Below are 21,894 nucleotides of genomic sequence, written 5' to 3'. Positions count from 1 at the left end.
CCTTTGTTTTTTGTCGTAGGTTACAACAGCATGGCAGAAGTTGAACTGCTTGAATGAAAGCTGGCTCCATTTGTCTCCGGCTCCGTGCTTCTACTGCAAGAGAGATGTGATTGAGATTCCACAAACTCCGCAGCTGACTGTGTATATTTCTTGAAAAGTATGCATAGATTAATAGAAAAAGTTAGGAAGAGATTTGCTTTTACTGGAATTAGGAGTTTGGTTATGTGGGTAATTTAACTGGATGCAGATCATGTAGAATATTTTGTTTTGTACATTAATAACTTGGCTTGTGTGTACTTAAAGGTGCTGTTTCAGATATTTTGAACAACTGAGTGCTGCACTAGAACACAGTAACCTCACAACGTGCCTCATGACCTTTCTCCATTGAAGGGCTGTGTGTGCAATAGCTAAAATAAATTTTAAAAAGTAAGAAGAAAAATCCAGTCATTGTGGTACAGTAGCACTTTTTCCTGCTGGGTTCTCTTATTTTACCCCAGGTTTTAATCTAAAATTGTTTTTTTTAATATAAATACTCCATTATCACCTAGTTGCTCATTGTTGACTAGTTGCTCTTTGCTGCTGCATCAGAAAGAGCACAGAGAAAATGCTAAGTAGTCATTAAAGCTTGAAGGAAAGCTGCAGGCTTTGTATTAATTCTCTGTAGGTTCATGATTACCAATGACCTCTGTCACGAATACGCCACTTGATTCATTTTTTGATGTAAAAGTTTTGATTTGCTTCTAAATCTGCCCATTAGTTTAGATATACTGGGGGAAAAAACAGTTTTGTTAATGTGGTGAACTTGTGATACTTCTCAGCCCGCGGGGCTGCTGATGCGATGTTGTCAGGGCCGATCTGTAATGGCTTTTCAGTATTATAATATCCACGCAGTGTTAAGTAGTTTCACAATATTCCGAGGCAACATTAAACACATTAAACGATTTGAAATGGTGTTTGCAGCTGAGCTGGAACTTCCTATTCCCATAACTGACATCTTCCTGCATCATCCTCTTCTTTTTAATTTAAATCCCACTGGAAATATTAGCTTCATCAGAAGTTGTGACCCTTGCACAATTTTCAGTGCTTTGCTTGTTTTCTCCACACTGAGCTTTTAAACATCTGTCATGTTTAGCTTCCAGGTAAAATTCAGATGTTTAACATATGTGTTTGAGAGCTGGAAGACTTGCCTGTAAGATGTGAGATGGAATATCCAAATTACAAGTTTCATTTATTTTATTATGTGGGTGGATTAATTTCTTTTTGTTTCCTGCTCTGCTTTTCCAGTGACTTGGATTAAGGTTGTAATATGTGCACATATCAGATTTGTTCCACTGTTGAATCAGTTTGGCTGCCTTTCATGGGTGTCGTTTTCCCTCAGGCATGTCATTTTACTATTAATGAACTTACTAGAAGATAATTAGCTGTATTTGATTGAAGTCTAGATTCATGAACTTGACTTTTTCTCATTAAAAAAAACAACAGATATTGGCTGGATACCTGAGGGCATAATACTAATTCTTAAAGTAGAACTTCACTCTGCTGGATTATCATAAACTATAAAAAATAAATAAATACTGTATGACAATGATTTCATCTTCCAAATGAAATCTTGCATCTCTGTGAAAGTTCAGTTTTTCTTCCTTTAGGTTATAGAAAAGTGAATCTTCTTATATTCAGTGTAAGTTATTTAAAATAATTATCATTGTCAATATGTGCTGGGTCCATGCAAACCAGGTTACTAATTCTGGCCAAGATGAGTGGTTAAAATTGGCCAGAATTTGGCCAGAAGCTTGTTGATGGCTAGTAAATTAGTGGGGATGCATGCATATGTGTTTGAGCCTTTATGCATAATTTTGACGCTACAAGCAGAACTTCCTCTTAACATTAGAGAAAATACTTTTTTGTTTTCAAAATAATTCCATCCTGGAAAAAGAACAGTTGAAAAAACTTGTTCAAAGCTCAAACTCAAACTTCCACTTTTAGTCACTTATTTTGCTGTCCAGCCATCGGGCTGAATGATGCTCTGCTGAGAGATTTACATCAGGTTCAGACACGAATGTATTTAACCGTTGATTTGTGCATTAACATATCAGCTTATTCTGAAGATCATATTGTTGACTCTCTGCCCGTGTTTAGTTTGTTTTTTCTGGAAACCATTAGTGTTTGGTCTGAGTTCAGTAATAGTAACGAGGGAAAGTTAAGGAATGGGGCTAAATGTGTTTTTTTCCTGCCTGGCTGTCAGATAGTTGTCAAAAGGTGCTTAGCATCCTTAGGCTTTTGACAGACAAATGTCAAGGGTAATCTATTTGGAATTTTACTGAGTTGATGTATCCTTCAGACACTTGCCATGTATACAGATTTCTCTTTCAACTAACCCTGGATACCAGACTAATTAAAATCTCCATCCAGTTTCCCAGCACTAAATGTAACTTACTGATCTTGACACCATTCAGAACTTCAACTCTCCAAATGCTTGTAATAAATCAAATATTCCTCCTGAGTCCAAAGTGTTTAATCTAAGAATCTCAAAGTTATTAAGAAAGATTAATAGGAACTGCAACATTTCTTTAAGTGCAAATGTGCCAGACGAACCTTGAACGAACCCGTCTCTTCAACATGCCGATAACTGAAACAGGGCGGATAGCTGATGCTACAGTCATACTAAGGAAAACAGTAGTTGGAGACCACTGTATCAACAAAGGTTAAGCACGTAGCACCCTCAACCTGTGGCAACCAGTTGATCGCTGCAACTACTTGCTCATCCTAGTCATAAGGTTGCTGTCCTGTTTTCACTTTCATTTGACTGAGTCATAAGAAATCAGTGCCACACTGGTGCTTTAAGCTAAATGCATGCATGATAATGCTAACATCCCGATGTTTACCCAGTTCACCTTCTTAGTTTAGCGTGCTAAGATTTGCTAATTACCACAAAAGACAAAACACAACAAAAATTGACACTGGGATACCATTACTGTGTAAAACCGAAACTTTGAGCTGACCCATTCGGTCCTTGGGGTCGTGGTGTTTTTAAACGTGCACGAAGAGTGAGGGCTGGATGTGATTGAGAAACAAACGACACTCGCACTACACACTCATACAGTGTTGATATTCTAGCGCTTACCAGTCGTAAGTTATGTCCACCCTAAAACATCCCATGCTATATCGTGTACCCATTCATCTTGTCCAGTTTAAGGTTGCAGGGAGGCAGAGGCCTATCCCAGCTCTTCTAGGACAAGAAGCGGGATTATACGAGATGTTACTAAATGTTATAGGAAATGAACATATTTTCGTTTTTAAGATCAAGTAACTATATGAGTAGTATGGTCACTTTTCCATAGACTTCTCTCAGACTCTTTTTCTTTTTCAAACCACAGGAGTCACCACTGCTGGTGTTAGAGGGCAAGTTTAAAACCGTTTCTCACTAGTGTCGCCTTTCAGACCTGGAATTCAATTCAATTCAATTCATTTTTATTTATAAAGCGCCAAATCACAACAACTGTCACCTCAAGGCACTTTATACTGTAAGGTAGACCCGACAATGATACATACAGAGAAAAACCCAACAATCATATGACCCCTATGTCGTTAAAATGAGAGATTGTAGTTTCTTTGTAGAGAATATTTTGATACAAATATAAATATACAGTATGCATGTGTTTTTAAATGATCGTATTATTTTAAGTGAGGATATATTTGAACTGTATCCCTACATTTGGTTAACATGCATCCCCGTGGGCTTACAACTCCAAACAGCAGGCTGTGACTCCCAAATCACTCCTCTCATTCTCAATTAATTGAACTCATTAGAGCCTTTAAATTGCAGATTTAAAGATATGCCGTAAACATGGGAGCCAGCACAACAGGCAGCTAGCTTTTTTATTCGTAATTAGAGGGATAATTGGCACTTTATTTCTACAATTCAGGTTCAAACACATCTAGACTCCCTGGAGGCTTACTACAGAGTTTCACTATTTGCAGTGATGTTTGAATTGTGCCCATTTAAATGCAGAGCCACTGACTGCCTCCACGATGAGCTCCTTGCAAATGTCATATCATGAATATTCATTTGTCTCCCCAGTTTTGTTTTGTTCAATAATCTCTGGTGAGGGATTGCAGTGTGGGTATTGAGGAGGAAGACAATTTGCCTTACCCTCAGCTAGTTTTCAATGAGTTTTGGATTACATGTTTCTAACGCAGTTTCACTGCACTCGTAATTAATTAGTGATTAGTGTGTTCAGCCTGCGCAATCTCGTCTCTGCAGGCCATTCCTGTGGAGCATAGTTTAGACTATTGTATGTGGGAAAAAATATATTTTCCTTTAGTTACCACTATATTTTTCCATTGTAGACATTATAGTGTAATTAAATGATGAAATCATTTTTTATGAAGTCTAAAATATTTGGACTTTTTACTTTAGTAGTTGTTTTTCTCCAATATTCAGAAGTCATATTTGTTATCATACTTATTTTTAACAAATTAGCTAAACACTCCTTACAGTCTTTATTTGATTTGCCTTGATTAAGTGTTGTGTATTGATTAATAAGGGGTGAGAAAGAATTGATTCCACATTAAAACACTGAACATAACAAAATGAGCAACGCTTAAATACTTTACCACCTAATGAGGATGTTTTGATGGTTTCCTATGACTCAACATGTACGTCCACTACAAACATTTCACATATTATTATAAAATGTTGCATTCCACTGTGTTAATTTATAATTACAAGTGGAAACGAGGAGATGCTAATCCGGTTACCTTTATTGTGGGTTATGTGTGGAAAGCAAAGCCTCCAAAAATGAATAAATGTCACATAATTAATTGATTACTAATATTTTCCATAGCAGTGTTGAACTAATAGAGTAACTTAAATTAGCAATGGAGAGCTGAAATCTGCAGCTTGATACTTCATTCTTAAATATGGCATGCATCTGTCTTGTTGATATACTATGTGAGCTGGCATATTTTGCAGTATGCACGCTCTCTCCTTCTGTCTGTTTTTCTTTTTCCATGTTTCTTCCTTTTCGCTTCCTACCCTCCTTTTGTTTCTGTTCAGAGCCTCTATAATTTCAGGTCATAAGCATTGCTTTGACACAAAGGACATGTTTTCAACTTTATTTTTACAAACTCCTGACAGCAAAATTAAAGTATTTTGCTGTTCCCATCATTATGTGTCACCTCACTGGAATTTCTGTCTTTGTAAGCACGGGCTCAAAGAAAAGCTCAAACCTTTTTATTCAGTTCTGTATCGATTGAACTATAATAGATGATGTGTCATATTTGGTTTTAGTGAGTACCATAAAATGTGCTCTTTATATAGGAGGGACCTCCCCCATTGCCCACATCTAATTTGGCTCAAAGCAAGGTTGTGTATAGACTTTGGCATGCATGTCTCAGTTGCTTTTGTTCAACACCTTGTTGTTAGTTGTGTTTTCCCTTGTGTATTTTAGACCCTCATGGTGTAGGATTACACTGATAAAGGCGAGAATCGTCTTTTATGCACGTGTTTTGTCTGTTTCTGTGTCTGCAGATCTTTTTACAATAAACATATATCACCTAGGCTGCAGGAGCGACCTACCTTGATATTTTGACAACTGTAGATTCTTTTATCTACACTAATGTGTATCAGGCTATTTTTGGTTTGGAATTTGTGAGAAGAGGTTTGAGACTGAGTTTAACATCAGTGTTCGCACGATTTGTGCCTTTAGTATGCAGACAGCTCCGTAAGACAGAATAATGACTCGTAAATCCTCCTCTAATTATCCAAAGGGCACGTGTGGTGTTTGTGGCCAGTCTGTAATCCCTTGATTCTTGTCCCACATTCCTAAATAGGAATGTCTGTGTAGCGCCAACACATTTGTGGATATAACGAGGACACAGATAAATATTGAGACAAAGTGTCTGCTTTCTATCACTTAATTAAAATGTGAGCTGGAGAGCCAAAGAAAGCTAAAGGAGCAATGATTTTTATTCCATCAAAACAGAGTATTTGTTGTTAAAATCTTGCTTTTAAGCTCCACGAGTGTGTTTGTTTCTGCAGTGACAATAATAAGGTTACATTTCTCTATTTCTCTATTCAGAGGGGCCCTGCCTTTGACAACCCAATATTTCTGTAAGGACACAGAGAGCAAAAGGGACACCAGTTGGCTGGTGTCCAACTAGCCTTTATTTATACTTGAGTTAGCACTGCAAAACTAGGGCTAAAAGCCATTCTGGCTGGAAGATTTTACAAAGGTTGCAGGCCAAAAGACATTGACACAGCCCCCCAACGATGCCAGCTTTATGCCATATACTCCCTGACTTTGACAGCTCTGGCAGAGTGTAGAGTGCTGAGAGTGTGCGCTGAATAAAAACAAACTACTTAGTTTAAATGTACAACTGTGGAGGAAGACTTTGAGGAGCCGTAACAGAAAGAACAGGTGAAATTAAGCATTTTCTAGACTTAACATACTTGTAGCTCTTTGTAGCCTGAAGAAATGTTAAAAAAGTGTTTTTTATTTCATCTATTTTCCTCACGTCTTGAAAGTGCAGTTTTGAAGAACGCAATCATTTTATTACATTTCATTTAAATGTGTTTCTATATTGTTTTCAATATTGTAATGATGTATAGTGTTAGATGCTGTTACTGATAATAAGCTACTTTTTAAACAAAAGGTTCCTACTTTCAAAGTCAAAATTCCCATAATCGTTTTTTAACCATTCTGTTTACTAAAGTTTTCAATTAAATAAAAGCATTTGAATCGTCTTCCCTTAATTACATTGTTCTATTCTCATTTACACAGATCTCAAAATTCTTTAATCTACAGAAGTTTATTGTAGTGCTTTCTTTCCTTGAAAAACTCATAACATGTGACCTTCTTTGGGTTCCAGTACCTCATGAAATAGGACAGATTGATTTGCTGTGGTAAAAATATATATAAAAAACACATTTCAAGTACACAAACGGTGTGTTCCTTGTGAAGATAGTTTACCAGCGTGTCAGCCTTTGGATGGCCTCAGGTTATTTGTTTCTCTGAGCTGTGAATGTGCTGGTCCAGATTACAGCTCTGTGGTCATTGAATCTTCTGCAACAATGTGCTTGTGGCTATTACAGGATGGATCGATTACGAACGACCCGAGTTTTAAAGCAAAAGAATGTAGGAGTTTTTCCCCTGCCACATCCACTTTAAACAGGGCAGCGAACGGTGCCCAGGAGACCGACTGCAAGCCAACATTTAGACTATGCAATCAATGGGAGCCGAAAGGAGAGTTATTGATCTGTCTTCTTTGACGTGCCATTATTAAAATGTCACATTGTTATAATGATGGCTAAGATATTCAATGCTATCTCCATAAGTGTTGAAATGATACAGTAGCTAAGCTTGTCGTGGTGTTGCTTTTGTCTCTCTTTAACCATCCAGAAATCTTTGAGAATAAGCACTATGTATACTTTCAAAATATCAATATTCAAAACACACTTTCTTTGATGTGAATGGAAGTGATGTCAAGCCCAACGAACAATGTCAGAAGGCTGAAATTACCTACAAATCACTACAGGATAGTTTAGTTTCTTATTGCAGCTGGAGTGGTGTCAGAGATGGCCCGAGTTATTGCCGACAGTTTGCCAATAAAGGCAAACTTTTCGTGTTTTCCTGTTTTATGAAATCAATATTTTACTATTGGATAAATGTAATTCTGTCAATTTAATCTGCCTCACTGTAGTTTCAGTTTTGCGTCCCTGATGCACCTTTCCCTTTTTAGAAGTTAAAGAAAACAGAAGAAGGCTATTTTTTTTTATCTGGGGCTTTGATTTTAAATTGGAATAATAATTTGTAGAGATACTAGTTTATCTCCACTCGTTTTTGTTTAATTTGGCATGGGTGATTGTCAGCAAGAGATCACGTTGTGTGTGGGCTGAACATGGTGAAGATAAGCTATTTTATATATACAAAAGCTGATTGAGCAAGTTAGTAAAACTGTGAGGATACAAAAACTCAAACACCAGGAAAATGTTATAACATTATTTAACACACAGCATTGGTTATGGAGGGTGGATAGCACCACTATAACAAATGGATGATACCGGCTGCAGTGGTGCGGGTTACTCTGAGTCTCATGGGAGGAGAACAGATCACCTAACCCCATATGCAGCCCACTTAATTTTACAGGCAGCTCATTTATAAAGCAGACTTAGGTCAGTTTTCATCCCAGTTATGGCATAAAAAGAACAGTATGTGTAATTAAAAAAGTTATGATGTGGAAGTAACTATAGCAAAGCAAAGTCTAGACACATGACTGGTGGTATGAAGTGTTTGTGCTCTGGTGCTGTGTTTGATTTGTGCCACATGTAGTGCTGTGCATTATGGCCAAATCCGACATTAGATCTAAATTGTGTCTACTGAGACAGTGACTTTTTTATTGCTAAGGAAAAAGGAAAACAATAGATTGGAATTTATACATTTTTGCCAATTACTAATTTTTCAGTTGTAATTTATTAATAAATGGTTCCAACATAATTTCAGATGATAACTGGTGTATTTCAGGAAACACGTTTGTTATGTCTGGTTGAACGCTCATATTGAAGCAAGGCATTGCACACAGATTGGGAATGTGTCACGACCTGTTGGAGGGACAAAAGGAGTTCCATAATTTTCCCAACCTCTCGCCTACAGCTACGCGTACAGCTAGGTCATGTTTTGATAGACATTCCAACACTGCTTAAGGATGCACAATGAGAAGTTTTTTCCTCGTGTTTATTTTCATTACCTTTTGTTTTTCTTGTCACTACAGTCTTACACAGATGCGCTGAAAAATCTTTGAGTGACGCCAGGATATTTTTTCTCTGACAGCTTGACAACTATTGAAGCTTTCAGTGATCGTCAGTAAGATTTTATATCTTTACTGCTCAGCGTTTCTCCTCATAGCTTCAAACCTCTTGGCATGTGTTGTTAAAGCTTTCAGAATTTCCCCCATATTATTTACACAATGACTGGCAAACCTGTCCACCTCCACCTTTAACTTCCCATTATAGGCTCCAGTCTCCTTGCCCTTCTAAAAGATACGTGTGAATATATGGCGTGATAATTACACTGTTGGCTGAATTTGGATTTTTTGCCTGTCATTAATAACCAACATTCAACACGCTGCAAAGACATGCCAGAGCTCATTTCCTCATTCATTAGCTTGCAGATTTCCATAATGATGAACATATGGCCAAATGCACCAGTGCGTAAACTTATAAATGCCAACAATATGTTCAGCTTTTGAATTAGGGAAAAGAAGTTGACAAGCTAACAATTCTACCTGCCATATACAGAAACATTGGGTTCCTGACAGAATAAAAATATGTTGAATGTCCCTTTAACTCCACAGAAATTAATATTAGGGATGCAAATCTAACACTGGAGAGAGAACCCGTATTTGTGCAAAGGTTTTCCACCTTCCTCACCAGTCTCCTTCTGATGTCATAATTATAGATCGCAATGAACGGCAGCTACAAGTGCACGTGTCAGCAAACTGCACGAAAAAAAGAACAAGTTAACAAAGACTTAGTTTGTGCTTTAAGGGGGACCTGCTTGGTGCTTCGGCGTTGTTAAGACATTACAACATGACGAAATATTTCCCTTTTAAAGGGAGGGTGTTTGCTGACAGGCAAACAGCAAATGTGTAATTAGCTTTGTGAAATTAGAGTTTTAATTAGCTAAGTGACAAATGCCTTACATGAACAAAATATTTGGCATATTTTCATTAGTTGCAGTGGAATGGCCATTTAAAGTAGACATTGAATTTTAATTACTATGATCATAAAGTCATCAATGATGTGGTTTTGAAAAAAGTACATGCAGGACATGTTTTTCTTACCCCGTGTGCTTTTATGCCTTTCATATCCTGGCAGGCATTTGTCAAAGTCTTTCTAATCCATTTTTACTTTAGTGACTGAGCTCCAGGCATTTCATTTATTAAGTGGTCAGAAGCACTCTTTATTTGGGTCTATGTGTGCAAGTCACACTCTTCTAGTCCCATGTCGTGCCTGCAATATAGCTTGTTTTCTGTCACCCAGCAATGAAACAGGAGCTGTGGTTACATCAGCCAGTCTTTCACTGGTATGAGGCGCACAGACCTTTTTATTGTTATTATTATTTATAGAGCATTTTTGGCCTAGACAGTGAAAGAATTGAATATTTTATTCAGCAGTTATGACAGGCTGAGCTGCAGGACTTGGTGTTTACAGGTTACGGTTTCATATTAGTTTTTTTTTTTTAAGGATCTTCGGTTTTGGCACTTCCAACTCCCACAAGATCTGTTAACTTGTTTTTATGACACACACACACACACACACACACACACACACACACACACACACACACACACACACACACACACACACACACACTGTTGTGAGCAGCTGCCAAGGCAAGAAAACATTGCCATTGTTTCTTTGCAAAACTTCCGCAATCAAACTTATCAGTTGACACTCTGCCGTATTCATGGCTACTTAAGCCGGATCCAGGCGTTCACAGCGCGTTCAGAAGAACTGCTGAAGTGGTTGTGAAGATGATCCACACTGTTGCCATTTCATTTTCCGAAACACTTGAGCACATTGGGTCTCCCTGTGCTTATATCAACAGATATATAACTATATCGGTACTTGGATATGACTTTATTATTCGATTTATAGTTATGCAAACATGTATTCAGTTGAATGCAACAGTTCCCTCTTCAAACTCCAGCCTTTCTTATTTCAAAATCAATATGTGCATTTCTCTTTTCACCCTGGTGACCATCATAAAGTCTCTCCTTTGTTTGTCTGTACTTTTCTGTGTTTGTTTCCTTCCAGTAGACTGTATGGTATGAAAAATATACAACATATATTTTAACTGAATGCAGTATTTAAGTTTCCTTCCATAGTTACCATGTCAAAGAGTAAACCAGTGTTTTATTTACTTTATATGTATACTGACACATAAATTACTCGTCTCAGACCATTAAACACCATTTACAGTCAATATTAAAACATTTGTTCCTATATATTTAAAAAATAATCTCATCCTATTATTACATACAGCTGCCCCAAATCATATTGTCAAAGCATTATTGTACATAAGCCTAATGGAGATAATGACTCTAAAATTGCCCATGCACTTTGCAGCACCTCTGTCAGATAAAGACTATTTAAAAATGGAAAACACTGAACCCACACAGAGATTTATATTTACATAATTTAGTATGCTTAGGTAAATATTTATATTTATTGCAACAATATCTAAATGTACATTCACTGCCACAATATTAAAGACATACAAAATACTGTATTCTATTCTTTATAGTTCTTTTTAGCCATATGCTTGCATGCCATGGAAAGCTGTCCATATGTGATTCGCATAATGAGTTTCTCTGGAAGTTGTCGCTTTTCTGGCTCGCCATCTTTTCACATGACATCCTGTGACTTCATATTTCGTGGTTGTAAATGGATTACTCTGTCAGGGAACACTGTTGCAGACATGCTCCACTCTTGGAAATTCATTTCCTCTATAGCAGCAGAACCAATAGCGTCATCCAGGAGATAGCTCCTGTAGGTTTTGGTACACGTCTGAGGCTGAGTTACTCTGGCATGTGCACGTTACATGAACATATGGAAACTTTCTATCCCAATGGTGTTAGGGATTAAATGGAGCAGGATCTCTATGTAAAAGGTGGTACTTTTAACAGTTGATAGCATGCATGGGTATTTCTGGGCACACAAATGCGCTGTCCTAAATTAAAATGCAAATCAGACTCTGGAAAATAAAAAAGAGTTGGAGAATTTTTTTTGTTTTCCAAAGAGAACATTCTCCTACATTTTTGCCACTCTGGCAGTAAATAGAGTTAGCAATTTCTCCAAACAAACATGGAATCCAAAAATGTAAAATATTGAAGTCAAACATTAAATAATCTCAACTTTAAATCTCAAACCAGCCCCTTCTTATATTTGCTTTTTAAACCAGCATGTCCTCTTAGAGATGGTAGGTGGATCCTGCAGAATACAGAGGTCCCGTGTGCCACAGAAATGTGTTTACATTCTAATCTGTGTGATGGACCTCCCTGATAAGGAAGGCAGTTCTGCAGCATCAGGGGGAAAAGGCGGTAGATCGGGGCTCAGTGCCAGCAGCAGAAGTGCTAGGCACCTTTTAGCAGCAGAGGACACACACATTAATGGATCCTGTGTCTCCCTCCAGTGATGCTGCCACAGCATGTTTTCTCCTCTCTGAGCTTTGGGAGATGTCAAAGCAGAGTCAGCCTCCTACGAAAACAGAAAACTTGTTTCTGTGATACCAACCCTCTTACTAGGTTTGTCATCTCTGGCTTTGTGCCTGGAGTTATCTGGGTGGGATGGCATCCGTGCACCTGTTCATAACCTCCGCCAACATCAGTGTGCTTGCTTTCGGCTCACATTCGCCTGCGGAAGGAGGTTAAACACAAAACTCTTTGAGAAGAAAACACCTGAACCCCATCAGATTCCAACCAAAGGAACATGTCAGCAGAATATACTGAGAGGTCAAAGAAACATAATCCGGAACAAAGAAGTAATTACGTTTCTCAACCGGAGACTGGGATTGTGGTTGTGTAGTATAACCAATGAATAAATATTTTCTCCCATGTAGGCAGGTAAAGCAGAAAATCCAAAAATTATTGTTTTGGTCTTACATTGTATTTAAGCATATATACAGTGTGTAAGCTATGGATAGCAGAGTGATTATAAATCCATCAATTACACTTGCATTTATGTTTTGCCCGATTATACTGATTTTAGACATCAATCAGGCATTATGACACTGTTTATGACTTCACCTTGACATCTGTTAGTGAAGCAAACGCTGGCCTGTGTGGTCAAGACGAGCTGCCGTAGCTCAGACTGCCACAAAAAGGTTCATGCTGGTTCTGATAGAAAAGTGTCAGAATACACAACGCATCACACTTTGTTGCACCAACAATGAGTAGGCGAGCATCAGAACTGAACCACAGAGCAATGGAAGGAGGTGGCCTAGTCAAATGAATCATGTTTTCTTTTATTTCACGTTGATGGCCGGGTGTGTGTGCATTGCTTACCAAGGGAAGACCGTACCATAATGAACTATAGGAAGAAGGCAAACCAGCTGAGGCCGTTTTGATGCTTGCAATGTTCTGCTGGGAAACCTTAGGTCCTACCATCCATGTGGATGATACTTTAACACGGACCTACCTCAGCATTGTTGCGGGCCACGTACACCCTTTCATGGGACCAGTATTCCTTGAAGGCTGTGGCCTCGTTTCAGGAATGGTTTGACAAGTTCAAGGTGTTGACTTGTTCCCCAGTTTCCCCAGATCTCAGTCCAATTGAGCATCTGTGGGATGTGCTGGACAAAAAAGTCTGATCCATGGGAACTTAAGGAAGCTGTTTCAGATACTACAGCACGCCTTCAGCGGTCTAGTGGAGTCCATACCTCAATGGGTCAGGACTGTTTTGGCAGCAAAGGGGAGACCAACACAATATCAGGCCGTAAAGTTATGCCCAATCAGTTATGATGTGTTTTTCTTCTTGTTTTAAGAAAACATGACATTCTTAATGAATATCTGTAAATGTGACAATTGTTTGTCTACAACAAGCCATGTTTCAGCGTTTTCGCCAAGCTTCTTTTTTTTAAACTCTAATTTCCTGTAATATGGTTTCAGGTGAATAGATTCAGTCCTTGCTGTCAGTCTTCTACCCATAAAAGATAATTTATGCATGGTTTCCTAATTACTTGGCATAATGCTGTAAAGGACAGTGCCTAACTAATGGCTGAAATGTTGGGTTAATAATGATAGAGGAAAGTTGAGTTAATGTGTACCCGTCAAACAGCTCTGCTTGCAAGTGGATCATTTGGGCTGAGCTAGGTGGTAGTTGCAGTTTCTGTCATACTTGTGATTGCTCCAGCTGGTTTCACTTTATAAGTAAAGTGACTGAGGGATAGAACATCTAGTTGGGATGCATGAGGGGGGAAAAGTGGAGAAGAAAAAAAATCTCTGTAGATGGGTCCTTCTCAGAGTGAGCTTTGTGTGAATTACATGGTTTGTGATTGGTTTTCTTTTGTAAGTTAGGGTTTGGATAAGACCTTTGAGGCTTCTGTGTCACAATTGCTATATTTTATTTGACCAAGCTTTATTCGGGCACAGTGGTTGTATTCACTACCCTTTATGTTATTATTCCTTAGCTAGCAACTTTGGCATCATGTCGTGATGTACTTGTGAAACTATTCATTCAAGCAGAGGGCCCAACCTCAACCCTCCTGTTTGATAAATAAGCCTCTGTATTCAATATAAGATGGTTGTTACAGAGCAGAGGTAGAGCTTTAAATCAGAATCTGAAACCTTTTGTTGCCATTAAACATCAGATGTTTGATTAAATTAGAATGTATGTATTAATAAATGTATATGTAGAAGAAAGGTCAAATGAAAAATACACTGTTTATTCTATTCTACAGGGTTACATATAAGGATATAATAAAAAAAAAATGCCTTAAAATGTGGTAAATACACCCCGAGATGCATTGTGATTATTTATAAAACACAAACCAAAGCAAAAAAAGCAGAAGCAGTGTGTAAAAAATTAAGTACACCCCTTGATTTAGTGGCTTGTAGAATCATCTTTAGCAGCAATAACTTGAAGTAATGGTTTTTAGACTTTATCAGACTCACAGAGTGTGAGAGTCTAAAAGTGTTGCTTCAGCACATTGAGATTTGTGGGCATTTGTTTATGTGCAGCTCTCTTAAGGTCCCACCACAGCATTTCAGTCAGATTGGGGTCTAAACTTTGACTTTTGACATTGATTGTTTTCCTTTTCAGCCATTTGCCGCTGTGAGTGGGATTATTGATGCATTTCAGGACTGCCAGTCCTCACATTTGACTCTAGAATACTTTGGTATACATAGAGGAGTTCAATAAACTCCTTGACTCGATGTGTTATGGGTGTTTTTGTTGCATAGTTTATAGTTTGGCCACCACGCTGCAGCATCCCTGCTGGAAACACATGTTTGGAAAGTAACAACCAGTGCAAGCAGAGTCAGGCATACTGTAAACAAGCATTTAACTACATATAGCATATTTTGTGTGTCTGCAAAAGAAATTGTCCAATATATTGAAATATTATTGTTGTTGTTGTTTTTGTAACCAAACCTTTGGCGTGCCATGGTCATGGTAAAAGTCTGTCTGTGTCTGTGCTAAACGCCACCTTGCACGTCCCTCACAGGCTCAGAGAGGTAGCGAGAGAGGCATCATAGGTTAATGCCTTAATCTTATCGCAAATTAGAAACAGAGTCGATAAGATAAAATGCCAATGTGTTCATGTTATTGCTGTTAAGGGGATTCTCTAGTGAGCTGAGCACCTCACAAAGATGCACAAGAGGCATGCGCAGTCGTAAACTGGTGAGAGCCTGAGAGTTAACGTGACTGTATGCAGTCACACTCGTATCATGTTGAAACCAGTACTCTGTCTGACCTGGTGAGATTTCCATCAAGACTTTTGTGGGAAAGTGAAGTGCTAAGTGAAGTGCGTCTTCAGACTTGAAGCACACGGGCTGTCGGATTAATGGAAAGGTCTGTCAAAATGGGCCAAGCTTGTCTTATCAGCTTTATCAGTAAAGATAAGCTGGTGATGTTTTAAAGCTCCCGTGTCCTGCGTCTTTCACATCAAACATTACACACAGCTAATCTGCACTGCATTTTTGCATCCCTGGCATACCTAGTGACGTCCCAGACATCCATTCCTGCACCGTCAAATCTTATCATGCTTTGCATGTTAATTTAAAATTAAAATCTAGTTCTGTTCACAGCCTTCAGAAACCTTCTATTTTAAGGCCTTTTTGGAGTTGAGCTGTGCATATATAGAAATATCTGTAGCTGTGTAAATTACCCATCCAAACGAAGAGCAGTCTTCTCAGTATCCTGCCGATGTTTCTCTGTATTCACTTAATGTATTGTGCTCTCCCTATAACTGTGATCAGCTCAGTAACAGCCAGTGCGAGAGGCTGAATGGCTCCTTTGTGAAATTTCCCATTTGTGGCAGAATGAATTTTTTCTCCTCTCCTGTTATTGTATATGAAGCAACGTGAGCTAGATATGAGTATAGGAGTATTTTGATTTTGCTATACCAGTCGTCTGATTATGAGGGTGTGACTCAGGGGTAAATGAAACACTCATCACTCTAGATTTATGGACCAGAGATGGTGTCCTCACAGCGCGTCAACGGCTCACTGCCGACGTGACGTGCTGGAAAACGGAAGATGCAGGAGGCTGCAGTGCGCTTTGAGTTAATGAGGTACACACTGCTCGCACAGCAGCAGAAAACTCTGCCACCAACGAGGGGACATTTGAATTTGGCTGGAAGGTCCGCTTTTTATGATGTTGAAAGATTGTTCGCGGTCCCTGTTGGCCAGAAACATGCTGATGAGAGAGTGGAGGCCTTTTCATCTGTGTGCTATAACCATTACCTGAAATAGCTGGCTGTAAATCATAATTTGAGCAGTTGCGGGAAAAGCCTGTTTGTTCCCTGACAGCAGAAAGAAAGACGACATTACAATAATGAAAAATGTGCTTTATTCGAAAGTCTTGTGTTTATTGTAAATGGCTAATGTTGACTCAGATCAACTAAGCTATAAAGAAGGCTTTTGTAATCCTCACAAAATGTAATTCATGTTTGATAGCTGTCGTCTCCGGGAGTGTAACAACAAAAAAATCCCTTAATTGTTTTTTGGGGGGTTTTGGATGAATTTGATGTTAAAGTCTATTTTTTCCCACTTTATGCTCAAATGAAATGAGTGTTTTGGTTTTTGTTTTTTTGCAGGGAAAATGTCAAATATCCGTGCAGTCAGGAAGATGCAACAGCTGAATAACTTGGTTGCCATGGTTACAGAGCTCGCCAGGCCAGGATACACCATCGTGGATTTCTGCAGCGGAACGGTACGAGTATTCATCCATCAGTCCGGCTCAGCATGCATATTTATCACTATACCTGACCACGGCTGCATTCGATAGATGCTCCATTAGGGACCAGCTGAAAGGAACCAGCCCTCACTCCCTCGCGTTTTTCTTCCCTTTTTAAATGCCTTTTGTTGCTGGCCGGTGCGCACAAGCAGACTGGTAATTGTGCTAATGAAAATGCAGGCTCGGAGCAGTTGCGCAGCATGGGTCAGGGCTGGAAAGGGCGACACTAATCATAACTCTGTCGATGCCCTCTTTGATGTGTGCTGTTTTCTTTTCATGCGTTTTCATATTTTTATTCTTTGTGCTCTTTCTCAGGGCCACGTAGGGATTGTTCTTGCTCACACACTTCCAGACTGCCAGGTAACATGTATGGAGATGTTGTGTGTGTCTCTGTGTGTTAGCTGCGTGTTAAGTAGAGTTCGTGAGTGGAATGTGGTGACTTTTGGCAGGCATTTTTAAAAATGTTAGGGATGGGAATCGATTCCGATTCCATTATAAATATCACTTATCAATTTGACTCCTTATCGATTCTCTGTTATCGATTCTCATTAGGATCTCGTTAGGATTATAATTACGGTAAAACAACAACAACGTGCAGTTTTGATGGTGCTAATTTTATCACATGCAGCAAATGACCCTATCGAAATACAGGACACACTCGAGTCGCTGCTTGATGACATTCATTTAATTTCACCTCAGTCATTTTACTCTCCTGTTAATGTTAATTTCAATTTTAGTTACATTTTAATGATATAGTGCCAAATAATAGCAACAGTTGCCTCAAGGCACTTTATATTGTAAGGTAAAGATCCTACAGTAGTAGAGAAAACCCGAACAATCAGACAACGCCTTATGGGCAAGCACTTTATGACAGTGTGAAGAAAAAACTCCAGCAGGACCAGGCTCAGGGAGGAGCAGCCATCCACCATGACCGGTTGGGGGGGGAGGGGAGGAAGACACGTCAAAAGACACAAGATCAACCAGCTAATCCCTCAGGCAGCTGCCCAGCTGGGAAACCGCTGGGCTGGCTGTGTGCACTGGGGGCTACTGAGCCTTTGGAGCCCATATGGGCCTGACGAGTGCAAAGCTTTCCAGAAGCTCCAGAAGAAGTCGACCAGCACATGCAGCAGGGAAAGACCCGGTCCTGAGTGGACCACTTCCCTGCCTTAATGAAAAGGCTAGCTAAACATCTGCGAGACTCTGATCCAGCCTCTGAGACAAGCAGAATAGCAATTCCGAGGAATTGAACTACTGAAAGAAGCGGAAGCGGGTACTTTACAAGAACCCCCTCCCGCTTCTCGATTCCCATCCCTCTCTGTTATTATGTGTTATTATTCCTAATAATTAAATGCATCTCCATGAAATGCTTTAGTTTTTCACAAAGCATATGGTTTGTTTAAGAATTTTTAATATTTGTGATGTGTTTTAATATTGTTAAGGATATGTAGACGGATAAGTTTAAATGCATCTGTGCTTGTTTCAGGGTTTTTTTTAAAAAAGAAGCAGCTACTCACAGTGGGGATTTTTCTGTCATTGCTTAAGGTCATCCTCATAGAGAACAAAGAAGAGTCCTTGGTCAGGGCTCAGAGTCGCAGTGCTGAGCTCGGTCTGAAAAATATCGGCTTCATTCAGGCCAATCTGGATTACTTCACTGGACCTTTTCACATCGGGGTGAGCATAGCAAGTTACAAAAATAGTTTTTGCACAATTTGTTTCATTTATTTGCATGATGATCCAAAGAGTACAGTACTGTAGACCAGCGGTCCCCAACCTTTTTTGCGCCACGGACCGGTTTATGCCCGACATTATTTTCATGGACCGGCCTTTAAGGTGTCGCGGATAAATACAACAAAATAAAACTAGTACCGGTACTGAAAAAAAGAAGATTTATTCATAACACACGTGAAAAGACCCAGGAAAACAGAGTTAACGATAAAAACGATAACAAAATAACGCTGAAAACCGATAAAAACCCTGAAAACCATACATTTCACACCTGAGCCTCAACTCTCGCGGCCCTGTACCAAACGACTCACGGACCGGTACCGGTCCGAGGCCCGGGGGTTGGGGACCGCTGCTATAGACAGTGTGGTTAACACTTCAGATTCCCAGTGTGTGAAAAACAGAAACCAAAAATGCAGCAAGCGCATGTGATGTCAAATCTATTTGTCATGGTAAAAGTCACTAAATTACACCAGAGCCATGAAATTAAACCCATTAGGAGCAATTATTATATTATCTGTTCTGCAGTTTTATTGTATTGTAAATTGTAATTACTGTAATATTGCAATCACAGTATCATGAATCTTAATGGGGTTTTTCAAAATACCTCTTAAAGCTAATTGGTTTTCTCACAGCTTAGCTTTCTAAGAGAATCTTAAAAATGTGGAAAATTGAATCAATAATAACATTTGGGATAGAAACTCTTCTCTTATAGAAATATAAATAATCAGTGCACAGATAATTGTCCCACTGCTTCTCTTGTTGCACTATCCTGCAAAGGAAATGTGATATTCTGTCTTTGACTGAATTAAAAATTCAAACATTTTAATTATGCAATAACTGACAGAACTGTAGCATCAAAACAATCGTTGTTATCTGGCTTTTTGACAAAATGTGCATACGTACAGTGCTGTGCAAAAGTCTTGAGCCAGTCCTCACGTTAATATGTTTTCCTTCCACTGAGCCTGACGTTTTGTAATTTTTTAAAGTGGTCTTGAGCAATAACTCCCCAGGATTTTTGAAGGTCTTTCAAACTTTTTTGGGTGACATTGGCTGCTGTTCACTCATTTTTAGTCCACTCTTTGTATCTGATCATTTTCAGCGAAATGTATTTTTTCTGGAAGGCCAAAAAAACAACTCTCTGCAGCAGATGAACAGTATCTAAAAGCGATGTCCTTAAAAATTGAGGTGAAAAAAATGCAGCATTGACCTGATACAAGACCTTAAAGATGCATCTGGCCTGTAGGTTCATCCATTTACTATTGACTAAAGGCTCATCAGAAATGGTCTCAGTGGAAGGGTGGAGGTCAAGGAAGGGAAACAGGGAGGAAAGGCTGAGGTATGGAACAAAAGGGAGCCAGCATCCATAGAAGAGCTTTGAATGTCCTTCAGCCTGGAGAACTATTCCCGATGATTATTATTTAAAGAAATTAGAAGAAACCTGCCTACTAAGACAGTTCAGACTGTGTTGAAGAATTAAAATGGTAATACCAAATACTGATGTTCTTTTTATGAATTGTGCACGCTCTTTTTTGTTTTATTTTACTGTATTTCCATGTATGTTTACATGTGCTGCACTCACTTCCCATTTTCCTATCTAAATATAGAGAAATGAGGGGTAGCTCAAGACTTTTGCACAGTACTGTACATTGACAGGGGTACGACCTGACCTTTTCTGTGGAAGAGAGTGTATTAGTTCTCTACTGATGGACTGAAATTGAAACATAAGAAGGATTAACGCTGCATAAACAAAGTGCGATTTTCCACTTTGCCACAATCACATCTTCGCTTTAAGGTGTCTGATCGCTGTATTTTTATCGCATCACATTGAGAAATGTGTCATTCATCTCTTCACTGAGCTTGAAAATGTCAACTTGAAGTTATTTTTGTTAGAGCAACCAAAATAACTGTTTATTTCCTGAAGTGGAGCTTTTAATCAGAACAGGGTACGTCGGTGCTCCCTGATTATCAGGAAGCCAAAGGGTAGTTTCATCCAGGAAATTTAGGACTTTGAGTTTAGAGATCTCTTCAGTGAGGACTGGTAATTTCTTGCTTTTCTTGCTTTGTTCTCATTTTCTGTATCCAGCAATGCTTTTCATTTGCTTTATACTCTGAGTTTCACAGAAGGAATCATGTTTGGAAGGGAAAGTATAATCATTGGAAAGTGTTTTCTGCCAATTCAATTTAATTTATGTTTCTTGTACAAGAATCTTGACCGGCAATATCTCCTTTTGAATTCCTAATGGACACTGCATTTCTCCAACTTGTGTTTAAGCCTAAAGATTAAACACAGTAAATGTTTTAAGTAAAACTAAATATTTAACTGGCTGTCAAACTTTATGCTAAATGGGGTTAAAACAAACACAAAAAAAATCATTACTGAGGAGGACTCTCCACCAAAACCCTTGTCAGTCTTGTTTAACACCCACCTCCATCTGCAGAGCTCTTGACTTCTCGATGCAATAATTATCAATTTAGCGCAAATAGGTACTTAGCTGTGGACGTGCACTGGATGTTTGAATTTTTCAAACAAGCAAAACAAAAGCACACAAGTTAAAACTTTTCTTCTTCTTGCCTTATTTAGGCTCTCTGGGCAGCCTGAGCTAGATCAGTGATCTGTCTTACTCTTCTGTGTTAAAGCTCTGTGGTCACAGCTGTCAGAAAAACCAGCTGTTCTTGTAGCCTCACGTTAACTTCCACCGAGACAAATAGAAAAATATACGTACCTCCTGTAATTAGAAGTAGCTTTTGTTCCAGCATCCTCACTCCACTGAGACTCGTTCCACTTGGCAAGAAACAAACAGCACAGATTATTCATCTGCTCGATATCTGAGTGTCTTTTGCAGGGTAGCCTGAATCTTTCCTCACACACACACACGCACAGATTCATTTCACCTGATGCATTAATTTACAATATATTTATGTATAGAACAATTTTTATGCTTGTAATTTTCTGCCCCGCTTGAGTTTCTTACTGTGGCTAAGCTTCTTCCTGTATGACAAAGCAATTACTACCTGTTGGAGCCACATATCACATCAGTTTTAATCCTGCTATGTATAATACATGGTCCCATTTTTAGGCACACTCACTTAATCAGGCTAATTAAGTTGAGGTGTCCCTGATGTTAGTCAGTGTCTGCTCATTTTATGGCCTCGGTGTTAAACTTAAACCAACCTCTGTATGACGTGTCTTATCAGACGTTCTTCAGTCTACA

General features: G+C 38.8%; 1 protein-coding gene across 1 annotated transcript in view; it reads left to right on the top strand.

Moving 5' to 3' along the window:
- Positions 1–21,894, top strand: part of gstcd (glutathione S-transferase, C-terminal domain containing) — a 48,254-nt gene that overhangs the window by 12,327 nt on the left and 14,033 nt on the right. Inside the window, exons 6-8 of the mRNA XM_040024042.1 lie at positions 16,818–16,933; positions 17,273–17,317; positions 18,500–18,628. Of these exons, the coding sequence (XP_039879976.1) occupies positions 16,818–16,933; positions 17,273–17,317; positions 18,500–18,628 (290 nt within the window). The remainder of the gene's footprint in view (positions 1–16,817; positions 16,934–17,272; positions 17,318–18,499; positions 18,629–21,894) is intronic.

Source organism: Simochromis diagramma, unplaced genomic scaffold (assembly GCF_900408965.1).
Source record: "Simochromis diagramma unplaced genomic scaffold, fSimDia1.1 OVJJ01000302.1, whole genome shotgun sequence".
NCBI lineage: Eukaryota > Metazoa > Chordata > Actinopteri > Cichliformes > Cichlidae > Simochromis > Simochromis diagramma.
Note: the sequence above shows the minus strand (reverse complement) of the source record. Positions and strands in the feature narration are given on the sequence as shown.